The following is a 12,962-nucleotide window of genomic DNA, read 5'->3' as shown; positions in this document are numbered from 1 at the left end:
TCCTGTTTTTGTGGTTGTGGTTTCACGTAGTGCATTTTGAGCTCTTGAAAGAAATACTAAGTTTGCCTCATTTTAAAATGTTATTTTTTATTATTTGGTAAAAAAACGTTTTTTGAATTCAAACTCTCGACTTGGTTTCAGCTTGTGATAAAAGGTGGACCTCACACAGACTACAGCGTTCGCTTCACAATGCTCAATACTGGGGGAGGGGACACGCCCATCAATATCAGCCAATCAGGGCTCGTGTGCGGCCTGCGTGAAGGTCAGGTCAAGGTCACTGCCCAAGTTGTCATGAACGACGGCGTGGTGTTCAATTGTAAGGTAAAGTAGCGAAATAATACTCTTTTAAAAAACCTTGGTAAATTTAATTTGTCCGCATAACTAAACATTGCTTAGCCTTAAAAATATACTTTTTTTTTACTTGTTTGTAGGTTTTCTTTAAAAAAAACTTTGTAAATTTAATTTGTCAACATAAATATAAATTTCATCAAAAATGATCTTTTACTTATTTTTAAGGTTTAACCACCTCGTCATAAACATATTACCCTATAATACCCCGCAACCCCCGCATTATTATCCCACTCACCTTTACAGGCGCCTTCTCTCGTCCGAGTTGTCCAGCTCATCGGTATCCGTGTCTCTTGCCCCCTGACCCGGTTCCACGTTGGGGGTGTTGTGCCCCTCCATGTTGAGGGGACCGGGGGTGGTCGGACCCCCCTGACATTCGGGAGCGCGGTCCCTGGCCTGAGGTTCCGGTGGTCCGCGGCCAACCCGGCTGTTGCGAGACTAATGACTGTACACCAGGAGGTTAGTTGACAGTTTGTTTTATTTTTTTGCTGTTTTTCAATGTTTTTTGTTTTTTTAGGGAATACATATCTTTTGTTTTTTCTAGGCCTAATTTCCTATATTTTTTCAAATGTTTTCTATTTAATGCAAAATCGTTAAAAAATTTTAAAGGTTTTGTAACATTTTCACGGTTTTTATGTATTTTTTAATATTTAATGTGTTTATTTGAGTTTTATCAACAGTATTTTAAGTGTTCCTCCGTTTAATAAGGTTTTTGTGGCAGAAAATATTTTTTGATGTTTTTCTAAACTTGATCAAACCGGTTGAAGTAATCGTTCACAATCTACAACGTTACTCAACAATTACAATTGCAGTTGTTCTTAAATTTTGCATTATCATTAAATATTGCGGATTACTTTTATTTCAAGTGAACCTTGAATTGTTACATAACTTTGTATTACACCGGATGCCTTAGGAAACGTTTACCCGTGGGCCGTTATCGTTGGTCAGTACGGCTTCAGAATAGCTAGATAACAGAATACACATACTTTAAGTAACCTTAACAGAATACACATACTTTAAGTAACCTTAACAGAATACACATACTTTAAGTAACCTTAACAGAATACACATACTTTAAGTAACCTTAACAGAATACACATACTTTAAGTAACCTTAACAGAATACACATACTTTAAGTAACCTTACAGTTGTTCCGAACCTGAGAATTACCGCCGTTGTCCAACATTCTATTAAACACCTTTTAAAAATCCCTTATTGTTTCGCCGTTCCAGTCACACAATAGCCCTTATGACGTCACACGCGCATTTGTTTGCAGGCTGGAATCGACACTTTGGAGTCGATGCGCTTCAGCATGTTGCTAGAGGGAATATCGTCCGGTCACAGTTCAGTGGTTGTGCACGTGACCGCGAGTGACCCCTCACAAGGTCAACTGGCGAGTTCAAAGTTCACGGCAGAGGTCGCCATCACGGTCAGTGGATAGTTGGTTCTTGTTTAGTTGTTTTTTTAGCTTTCATGCTTTAAGTTTATTTCTTACCTAGCCTTAATTGCATGGAAAGTGTAAATTCTAAAGCTGATCATCAATTCATTAAGCTTTAGAGAAAGATTTCTTTGTATATAAAACGCGTTTTTTAAATAAATAAAAAGAGTACAGTTGATTGTTGTTTACTGGCTAGTATTTTTTAATGTTTTGTGGTTTTTGTGGACAATTACCCACAACGCGTAGTTTGTCATTTTTTGACAAAAATCAGCATAGGAGGTGTCATATTTTAATATAACCAAAAAATTAGTATCTGCCTTTTAACTTGCATGAAATCAATGTTCATTTGAATAAAATTATATTGAGTCATTTTAGGGCTTGTGCAGTGGTTCTCAAAATGGTCATCTATTTAAACTATTGGGCATCAGCATCGGAATTAAATGTCAATTGTTGGACATTCCTATAGTATTTTTACCTTTAAACATGTGCGATGGTGCGATAACCGATAGCCATCAATATTCTAATATTTTACCGAAACCTACCGACAATTCAGGTGTACAACCCGCTAATGGTGGCTCCCAACGTAAGTAATGCACACTCTGCTTGTATGGTGGCTTGCAAACTTCGCATGTTGTGTACTGAGTTTTCTTTATTCGTTCGTGGTGTCCTATTCCACACACAGCATTTTGTAAGCACCTAAGCTTGTTTTGGATGCACTCACTTTAAAATATATTGCTAAAATAGAAAGGGTCGGTCTCTTTGTGTAACCACTTGTGGTTCAAGGCTGATCCTTCCTCAAATCTGTTACCGTTATTTACTTTTTTATTTTGTGTGTGTATGCATTAAACGCGGATGGGGAGGAAAATAAAACTTGAAAACTTAAAACTTTAAGATTTCGCGCCCTCATTAAGAATGACCAGCTTAAAACATGTGGCTCATATACGCAGACAATTTTATTTTTTTTATTTTGTCTTTTTTTTACCCCATAGGGTTTTTGTCACGTTTTTTCTCGACTCACAACGCCAGACTGAAGGGTCATTATTGCCCAATGTTTTGAACATTTTTTACTCAAACGGGTTAACAAGCCAACATCTGGGTTTGAGTTCAACCAAAGAAAGCAACTGGTGATTTTATTCCAGTTTTACGCGCAAATTGAGCCTTAAAACTGATTTTTTTTACTCGAAACGCAACAGTGTGAAAAAAACAACTACCTACTTTTCATTTTTCCAACGCTGAAAGTAATACTTATAAAATGGTTTCATACAGGATGAGCTGCTGTCAGATTAATTATTAAATAACTAACAGTTAATCAGCAAAAAAGATATCCTTGATTTTTGTTTTTTGTCTCATTGATTGAATGGAGAAAGTTAGTTGTTTGCATGTTAAAATATAACCTGCTTTAAAAAAAGAAATATACATAAATCCGACAGTATCTTGCAAGTTGTATTCAACCATATTCCATAGGAAATGATAAACCCCATCTAACCTGCTATTTTGTCGGTCAGTCCACTTCTCGTTTAACGCACATTTAAGTTGTGTTTTTTAGACCTTTACAAAGTTTTCAAAGTCCAAAAAAATGCCCTAATCCATGTTAAACTACCTTAAGGAAAACAACGCTGTACAAAAAAAACATGGTTTGTTCGTTTAAATGACGCAAACGTAAAAAAGCTAGGTTGAAAATGTATTATTTTACTGTAATATTATGACATTCGTATGCGCAAAATTATTTGTACAACATCGTCTTTGTTGAATGAAAAGACTTATTTTTTCAAAAATTATTTACGCGAATTGATTTTGTTGCATGAAGTGTCCCGTACCTCCAAAAAGTTCAAAAAAACGTTTTAAAACTGACCCAGTTAATTCATTACCTATTTTGCTTACCTATGTTATGCATTATTATGAACTTTGTTTTATTTTTGTGTAAAATTGATCTTTGTGTTTCTTCTGCAAAAATATTTTATTGCATAAAGTTTTCCATGGCTCAAAAACTATTTAAAAAACACTGTCGTAATGCTTCAGAAACTAACCCAGTTAAGCTTTGCCAATGGCCGTATTTGTTTAATGCTAAATAGAGGAATCAGGTGACACTATATAAAGAAAAATTGTATTAAATTCTTGACAAGCTTTTGTAAAACCGTGCTTCATCAGGTCAAGTAGAAATGAAAATAATTAAAATGCACCAACATGTCGAGAACTCAATACAATTTGTCTTTGTATAGTGCCACCTGATTACCCCAAGCCAGCTAATTACCGTATGATCTTATTCTTTTATTTACTTACCCAGGTATTTGAGCCCCTCCGCTTGTTGAACACCCCTCCCCCTAAAATGTGGAGCAGTGTGAACAGCCTGCTCGTCACCCCTCTCACACGACACAAGATCACAGCAAACAGGGAAGGAATTGCCCAAGACATCAAGTATCAAGGTGGGAAGCTGCATTCAGAGAAGTGGTTGTCAAACATGTTTTATAAAGGGCTGAATAGTTCTAAGGTCTGACCCTCGCGGGCCGGATAACTGGAAGGCCTGAGTGACCATCAGAGCCTTTTTTAAGTTGGATTACTCTACTTCGGAATTTAATCTACTTAAATTACTCTTAACAAAATAATATTTTGTTTATTACTCACACAAGTAAATTACTCGTTTTTTTATAGTTGGGTCAAGTTAATTACTCATTTCTTATACGAGTTTAATAGGAACGAATCAATCACTCGTAAGAGTGAATTACTCGTTTTTATTATGACTTCGTATATTTATGCAGCACTAAATAAAACTAAAATTTAATTATTAATGTCGAAAAAATATTAATTGACCTACTGTATTTGACATATTGAAACTTTCTACAGGACAAAAGTTGCCATATTAAGAAAATGTCAAGAAGTTACATTCGTTGCTGAAGGATTTAAACCCAAATTGAATTAATTACTATTAGGAGTAAATTACTCGTTTTTATTATTACTTTTTATTTTGGACGAGAAAGTTGCTTGTCTTTAACGAGTTGAACCCCATTGATTAATTTCTCGTCCAACTAAAATTCCACTTTATTTCCAGTGCTCCGTAGCGGTCCCTGCCCACCCGAACAACCAATCAGCACCAAGCCTGCGAGCGAATGCGATGACGTCACCATTACGTCATCCGACTGCGTCACAGTGTCGAGCGGGGGCGTCGTGCAATCGGGGCGCAGTCCTTGTGACGCAACAATTTCCGTGACGTCAGTTGAGCGGTTTGGAGTCAACCAGACATTGGCTCTTCATGTTCTGGTAAAAAATTAAAAAAAAATAAATAAAAAAGAAAATTAAAAAATTAAAAAAAAACTAGATTTTAACAAAATTGTCGTTTTTGTTAATGATTTTTTTTTTTATACTTTCCTGTGTTTGTACAAATTAATATGATTCTCTTTATAGCCTACGTTTTTAAAACTTGGATTATGTTCCGTAAAAGATGGTCCTAAAAACAAACCCTCGACTCTATAACATCAACGTTTTCCCGAAGATAAAAACTTTAAGAAACCACAGACAACAAAAAGTAAAAGAAAGATCCTTGCTTTTGTGTTAGATAATGTTAAGACTATAAAAACAGAACATAATATAAAAACAGGTATTAAACATAAAATCATTTCTAAAAATTTTACAGAAATATATATTTCGCCTTAAAGTATAGGCACCATCAGCTTCTGCACAAAAACAAGCATGCATAAAAAAGTTTTAACATTTTCCTGAAGGTTTTTGAAAATCAATCTATTTTTTTTACCAAGTATTGAAATGTTTTTGTATTTTTATTCATAAATTTAGGTGGCAGTTAAAAAAAAAATCCCCCTTTCCCAGGTACGTCACGTGTCTTACGTCATCGCTCGATCAACGACGAAGTTCCACCTGAGTGATTTCTCGCTCTCATCCGACTTACCAACTTCTTTCCCGCTCTCATCCAGTATTAGCTTCACGGTTGAGCAGTTCGACAACCGAGGTCAAAAGTTCGACGCTACGTCACACAACGTCGATCTGGGACAGAACAGGTATTTTGGTCGATACTCGATATATCGTGATTTCGGTCGATTTGGACAACAATAACGATATATCGGGAATCAACAAAAATTACGTTATATCGGGTATCGACCGAAATCACGATATATCGATATCGAACACCAAAATACACGTTATATCGTGATTTTTATCTTTTCACGAAATATTTTTCACCAGGTACGACCTGATTGAAGTTGACCCTGATCCTGGTAACCGGTCGTTCACGGTCCACACGCCACTAGTGGGCAGCACAGTGATGTCGGTGACGAGCAACACCGCTCCCTCATCCGTTTACTACTTTCCAATCAGCGCAGCGCAACCCATTACACCGGGGAATCCCCTACTTATTGTGGGCGTGAGGTGGGTGTGTTAATTGTTTCGTTTTTTTTACGTAGGTCTGAAATCATAATTGTTGCAGTTGCAGAATTGTTGCAAGCGTTTTATTGCCACAATTGAGTTATGGCACGAAACTGAGTCATTGTGCGACGTTCTTAAAAAACTAAAGCGACTCACCAGGGGGTCGCCACTGGATGATATTATTATTACATTACTTTCTATACAGAGAACTGCATCATCCAGCAAAACCTTGACTCTATAATGATAAAATATATTTAATGCGTAAGTTATCAACCTTTTTCGATTCCACTTTTCTTTCTTTTTTTCAGGGGGTGCTTCAGCTGTGCTTTCGTCAACCCTGGGGGCAAAACCGGGGTTTGGTCGGCCCCCAGTCCCCACAAGGTGGCGGTAGACCCAACTACCGGGGCTGTGGTTGCCATGACGACAGGACAGGCGGATGTGACGTACACGACCGACGCTTTCGCGACCACGACCAAGGTTAGTGGGGGGGGGGGGATAAAAGTTGTGATTGAGGTTGACCGATACTTGAAATTTGGTTCCGACAGCGATAACCGATATTTTCTCACAAAATATCGCAATCAGATACGATTTCAAATGACGTCATAATCCTGCTTTGCTATTTTAAAGGTCGTTCGTCCAAATTTGCTTCAGTGTTGAGGAGTTTAATCACCTCCAATTGTTGCCAACTTTTTGTGAAAAAATTACCTTGTAAGATAGAAATCTCTGCTTTTAATCGTAAATCATCACTGAAATCAATTTGGTGTCGGTGTTTTAGATTTCGGTTTATTAGGGTTAAGGGTCGTCAAACGTTTGTGCTTCACCTGTGATAAAGGTTGACAACCTGAAGTAAGAGGCGAGATAATTTGTCGATATTAAGTTCTACTTTTTCTTTGTTCCTGATAAACTCGCAAATGCGAAGATTAGCTTGGGCCAAACAACTGCTTTAAAGCGGTTAATGGATTAATAATTTCTTTCCATATCCCTATAACAACTATAATATGGAGTCATGGGGTCCAAGTGTTCCGCTTAACCGGAGTAATAAAGTTTTTCTGAGAGCGAATTACTTGCATCACATAAAGTTGTTAAGATGAACAAATCAAATATTCAATGAAACGTATTTTTCTCATCTTCATTTTTTCGGTGAAGCCAAGTTTTTTAAAAATGTTAAATTCTGCGAAAACATGGCATGACCAGCGGATTTCCCTAAATAAATACAGAATCTTTGTTGAAAACTCACAAGTACTGTTCCCTTTGTCCTCAACCATCAACTTCCGGTTTGTCGTCACAGGCGGAAGTGACGCGGTTTCTGGCATCTTTCGACCGTGACCAACTTCCTAGTCACGTGACCACGAAACGTCACGAGTTTGTTTTCAGTTTGGCGAGCGAAGAAGAAAGAGTTGGTGGGTAGTCTCCTTATTTGTTTAATATTACCACGTTATTGGATTTCTAGCAAAGATCGTACCAGTCCCTGGTTTGATTGGCGTGTTGAAAAAAAAAAAAAAAAATTTTTTGTGTTAAGTTATGTGTTCGAAAGTTCTATAGTGAATATTTTTTGAAATACTTGTTACTGTGTTGAACATGGCCTTTGTAGCGTTTTTGTGATTAAAATATTTTCAAAACATATCAATTAATCCAATTTTAGATCTTAAATATGTTTGTTTTTTTATAAATTGTGTGAAAACCCTATATTTGCAAATCATAATTCAAACTTTTGCCTCAAAACACTTTAAGGAAAAAAATATCCACCTAAGTAATTTAAATCAATGCTTAATCAATAATGAATATATGAGTACCTGGCTAACAAAGTGGTTTAAATAGATTAAAAAATATTAATACTACAACCCATAACTTAAAATTTATGCAATGTTTTAAGCTTTCTATGAGCGCTGGGCGAAATTTCCAACTCAATGTAGAATCACAAATGGGTGTATGCGTAACCTGAGCGAAACGGGCAAATAGTCGCTTTCAAAAAACCAAACATTTTGAGATCGGCAAAACTTATGAGTTGGTAAAATCTTGTGAATGGAAACTCAAACGCCGGTTATTCCCCTTTAGGTGTTCCCCCTCGCCAGTGTGGTGGTTTGTCTGATGTAATGTCTTCATTGGCTGCTCGTTTGTTCACTTGTAGAGTTCGTCTCAGTGGCGAAGTTCAAGCTTTTACTGCAAGCGTGGAATACTTGGAAGATAAAGGTAAGTTTGTGCGCAGACGAAAAAACTCCAAACAAAAATGTGTTGATTTTTTTTAATTACCTGATAACTTTGATTGCTCTAATGGTCAAAAGTTCTGTTCACTCAACATTAAAGATAGTTATATTCCCTTAATTACTAACTTGTAGAGTGTTTTGTCATTGTTTTTGGGCGTTTACAGAAAGTGTGGGTTAGGTGATACTGTTCGATGAGATAAACTCCCGCCAATGTTTTTTTTTTATTATAACTTGTGCATGAGTGAAATGAATAATTTATGTCGCAGCGAAGTTAACTGATCACATTAAAGATAGTTTTAATGCCTTAAATATCCGATCTTTATAGAGTGTTATTTTTGTTGAGCTTACAGCAAGCGAGGTTTGAGTAATTTATGTGAGTCAACAATAAATCAAGTTCTTAGTTCTAACTGAGTGAAATGATTAACTTACGTCGCAGCGGAATGAACTGATTACAGCTCCAAGTTTTCACAAACATGTCTTTATTCACATTTTTCTTCCATATATCGATGTAATGGGGAACAGGTCTTCATCCGAAAGCGATTTTTTAACTGCTTTGATGGCCAATTAAGTTTTTGCAAAGTGTTACAACAAACATTGATTCTATTATAACATTACAGTTTGTATGTACTTACTATTCAAGGAAGTTGTTTTATCTATTAAACACAATTTGTGTGACTGTGTGACAAAGACTTCAGTGTTCATCTTTAACAAAATATGAGACGCTCAATAAAAGTAGTTTGTCTGATTCAACAGATATTTAGTTTTTTTAACCTCAAATATTTGGTAGCTTTCAACGAATAAAATGCTTAACCTGCCACGCCCACTAGGATTAGCCACGCCCCTAACCCACCCCTTGCAACAAAAGCGTGAGAATGTAGTTCTGCTATAATGTGAAATGTACAAGATACGCTTGGAATACACCCGCACTCTTTTCAATCCAGATCAATTTGCTTGCGTCATCAACCCCATTACGTCATCATCGCCACTCCTCAACGAGCGCCTCGCTGTGCTGGATGACGTCATGTTTGTGACGTTGACGTCAAGGTCGCCCGATGCCGGTGATGTCATAGACGGCGAGCTAACGTTGACCTTTGCCCCCGAGTTCGTGATCGAGATGACGTCAGAGGTTGTACGGGAAGGCGGTCACGTGACTCTGTGTGTGCGAGCCAATCACAAAGTCCGCTCAACTCTGCAGGTTTGTGGGCGTTAAAGTGTATACCTGCAGGTTTGTGGGCGTTAAAGTGTATACCTGCAGGTTTGTGGGCGTTAAAGTGTATACCTGACTTTATTAAAAAATAATTAAAAAGTCCAACTCGTAATGTAGATTGATGAATGTCAAAAGCAAAAAGGTCGAGTAGATCGACATCATCTTGATTATGACGTTTAGATACGAGCTTGTATCATCTTCAGTTAATGTAACTGAGAAGTAACCTCTTCTATTAGAAATGGAATAACGTCTTAATCAAGATGATGTCGATCTACTCGACCTTTTTGGATTTGCAATTTATTATCAAGCTGCATTACAGATCCGTGCATAGTGTGTCCAACTCTTAATATCATAATGGTGTTTCAGGTAATATCAGACAATCGTGACGTCATCACAGTAGACCCCGCTCAGCAACAAACCCTACCCGGGACCGCTTGTTACGTCATAAGCGCCCTGAACAACGCTCCCTCGAGAAACGCGAACGTGCGCGTCATCAGTGACCTCACTGGACAGGACGAGGTAATTTTTTTGTTGAATTAAGAGTGAAGACCGTCTCCCAGTTACTTGGAAATATAAAAATGACCTCTCAATTGCTTGGAATTTTGCCTCGAAAATATTTTCGCAAATTTACGAAAACTACCAACTTGGCAAGTGTTTTGTTTCCAGACGATTGCGGTTTCGGTGGAAAGCCGGGTTTCCGCTCCAGTGACGTCCACCAGGGGACAGCAGAGAGCAGCGTGTGGCGATGATCGATTGGCATGGATGGTTTCGTACGAGGAGGGTTACCGCATGTTGATCTACACCGTGTTGGCTGTTGTTGTAAGCACAGCTATACTCATAGCAGGTAGGCATTGTGACGTCATGAGTGGCATTGTTTTATTGCAGGGGTCCATGAATCCCTTGAGTGTACGAGGGCTAGTTTTAGGGGGTCTATTAAGAAATAATTGAAAATTGGTGCATAATTGGAAAAATGAATTATTTAAAAAAATACAGACTTGGTGCCTTTTCCGTGATTGACTCCATTTGAGTTTCAAAATTAGTGGAATGAAAAATATTTTTTTGGTCTACTTATTTCATGACGTCATCTATAACTGTCAAGCCCACCCTGGTTTACGGCAGGGGTCGGTAAGCTAAGGGAGCCATGAAAGCTAAATATTCTTGGTTGGAGCCATGAAGTACTTTTTAACATCTAATTATATGTTGGCAAAAAATAATAAATTGGACAGGGCCGTTTGGTTTGTTCTCATTTGTAGGACAGAACATGCTATGCACCAAACAGAATGAGCTAAGTTTACACAATTTTGTTTACGGGGTTCCGTTGAAAGAACAGAGCCTTTTGGATTCCTCTAAACGGGGAAACCGTCTCGAAAAACAAATTTGCTATTATGTGTAATAAAAAGGAAATATAAAGTTAGGAAAGCCGTCGTGGCCGCTTGCAATTTTATTCAGATCATGCTGAGAAATGATTTCTTAGATTTTTCTACAAGCAAGATCTTTCATTAAAAGAGCCATATGACGTCACAAATTAGCCATACATGGCTCCCGACCCCTGGTCCAGCAAACCAAACAATTTTTAAGACGTTGGCGCTAAATAAAGTTAAGACCCCTGCTTTAGTGGAATGTTCAAACATTTAAAACGTGTTTTATTGAGACTCTGTTTGTTAAGTTTCTCATATTTAAAAAAATAATTTTAGGTGTTTTATCAAGTTTTTTGTTAAGTTAAATTGAACTGAAAATCCCCCTTAATTAAAGTTATTTTTTAATTACTTTTATAATTATGTTCAGGTCATTTTTCTCATTTTAATAAAGTTTTTTTGTTTTTCAATAATTTTTTAGCAATTTTTACCCAGTTTTTATGAAGTCATAAGCAACAAGTCGATTGTTTCGTGACAAACGCTTTTGTTGCTTCCAGCTTGCGGCGTTTTCAAGCGACTCACCAACGACGTGGTGAACCCCCCTTCTACGTCATTCCTGGCCCGTACACCCCCTCGTGACGTCATGTACACCCCCGGAAACCGCAGCATGTCCCCCTCCCCCGTGAAGACCCGCTTGTGGAGTCGCTATTACGAACCACAGCAGGCTGGAACCTGATGGCACCGAGCTTAATGCGCGCAATGAATCAGGCATCCAACCTGACCCCAAGGAGCGTCTGTTGTAATGAATGAATTCGATAAACTTTGTGCTGTTTCACATCCAAATTAGTATAACCTACAGCTTGCCAAGACGTTATGCGATTGTCTCGAACCCTCAAAGCGTTTTCACGTAAACTGCTGAAATTTACACAGGTCTCGATCACGTGATCGCAACCAACGTAATTAGTCGCCCGATAGGGGGCGCCACGCGTCGAGTCCCCCCTTAATTTTTCATGAACTAAGAACATTTTTTGTCACGGTGAAATTGTTTATTTTGTGAAGGCAGAACTACAAAATTAGGTTCGTCATTGCAGGGTTGCCTTAAATTATTTGAGTCACATTTTTTGTTTTGTTTTTCTTAAATTAATTTGTATTTCGAAAGTCTTTGGTCTGTTTTTCAAAAAATCTTTAATTTTTGTTTTAGCTTCAGTTATGTGTTTCAAAACTGCCTTAGCACTACAATTTTTTTTGTTTACCATTGGGGTACTCTTTTTTTTCGAATTATATCTAAAAAGTGATGTTATTTCAGCTCTTAAAATTCTAGAACATATTTGTGAAGTTTTAAATTAGATTTTTTTCACAAATGTGTGCAAACCTGCCGTGAGATTTTTTGTAGCGTGTCCTTGTGAACTCTCGTGGTTTCTGGTACTTCTAAACCACTATTGTTACGTCACACCCGTCGGCATTGACCTTCCAAAAAAATGACGTCATCACTATACTGACACTAGAAACTAAAAATGAAGTGAAAAGTTTTCAGGTTTTTGGACACCATTCACCTCAGCGTTAAACACATTAGTTACTCCGCCTATTTTTTATTAAATTGCATCTTGGTTCCAAATCAACGCAAAAATTCCGATATTAATTTAGTATTGGATCGGCGCCGATACCGCTCTAGTATCGGGCGAGTACCGATACTACCACTTGGCATCTGGTATCGGGCACAATCCGATATTAAAACGCGATAATTATAATTACACAAGTTGCGTGGAAACGTTCTTCCCACAATGCCAAACCCCTTTGTGACGTAGAATTGTACTGACAATAGACGTGACGTCACATTTTTTTAATAATTTCGAGAGCATTAAAAAGCCACAATTTTGTTCCGTTCCTTGACTGTTATTTTCTTTGCACTGCGGACAAAGCCTTCTTTTGTTACGTCATACACTGTTTTTCTTGTCCGACGCGAGATGTTCAAGCAGCATAAAGTGAAGGTACCTGTCGCCATTTTATTGCAGTGAAGTTTAAAAGCAGCATTTTGTGAT

At 37.6% G+C, this 12,962-nt stretch overlaps 1 protein-coding gene across 1 annotated transcript in view; it reads left to right on the top strand.

Moving 5' to 3' along the window:
- The window catches only part of LOC146157988 (nuclear pore membrane glycoprotein 210-like), a 29,621-nt gene extending 17,477 nt beyond the window's left edge, over positions 1–12,144 (top strand). The window contains exons 24-37 of the mRNA XM_083383616.1: positions 142–321; positions 595–807; positions 1,625–1,777; positions 4,071–4,209; positions 4,833–5,041; positions 5,606–5,793; positions 5,978–6,160; positions 6,466–6,634; positions 7,446–7,557; positions 8,213–8,347; positions 9,303–9,556; positions 9,935–10,087; positions 10,235–10,412; positions 11,481–12,144. Of these exons, the coding sequence (XP_083239742.1) occupies positions 142–321; positions 595–807; positions 1,625–1,777; positions 4,071–4,209; positions 4,833–5,041; positions 5,606–5,793; positions 5,978–6,160; positions 6,466–6,634; positions 7,446–7,557; positions 8,213–8,347; positions 9,303–9,556; positions 9,935–10,087; positions 10,235–10,412; positions 11,481–11,659 (2,445 nt within the window). The 3' untranslated portion in view covers positions 11,660–12,144. The remainder of the gene's footprint in view (positions 1–141; positions 322–594; positions 808–1,624; positions 1,778–4,070; positions 4,210–4,832; positions 5,042–5,605; positions 5,794–5,977; positions 6,161–6,465; positions 6,635–7,445; positions 7,558–8,212; positions 8,348–9,302; positions 9,557–9,934; positions 10,088–10,234; positions 10,413–11,480) is intronic.
- The last annotated feature ends 818 nt before the right edge of the window (positions 12,145–12,962 follow it).

Source organism: Ascidiella aspersa, chromosome 3 (genome assembly GCF_963924565.1).
Source record: "Ascidiella aspersa chromosome 3, kaAscAspe10.2, whole genome shotgun sequence".
In the NCBI taxonomy this organism is placed as follows: domain Eukaryota; kingdom Metazoa; phylum Chordata; class Ascidiacea; order Phlebobranchia; family Ascidiidae; genus Ascidiella; species Ascidiella aspersa.
Note: the sequence above shows the minus strand (reverse complement) of the source record. Positions and strands in the feature narration are given on the sequence as shown.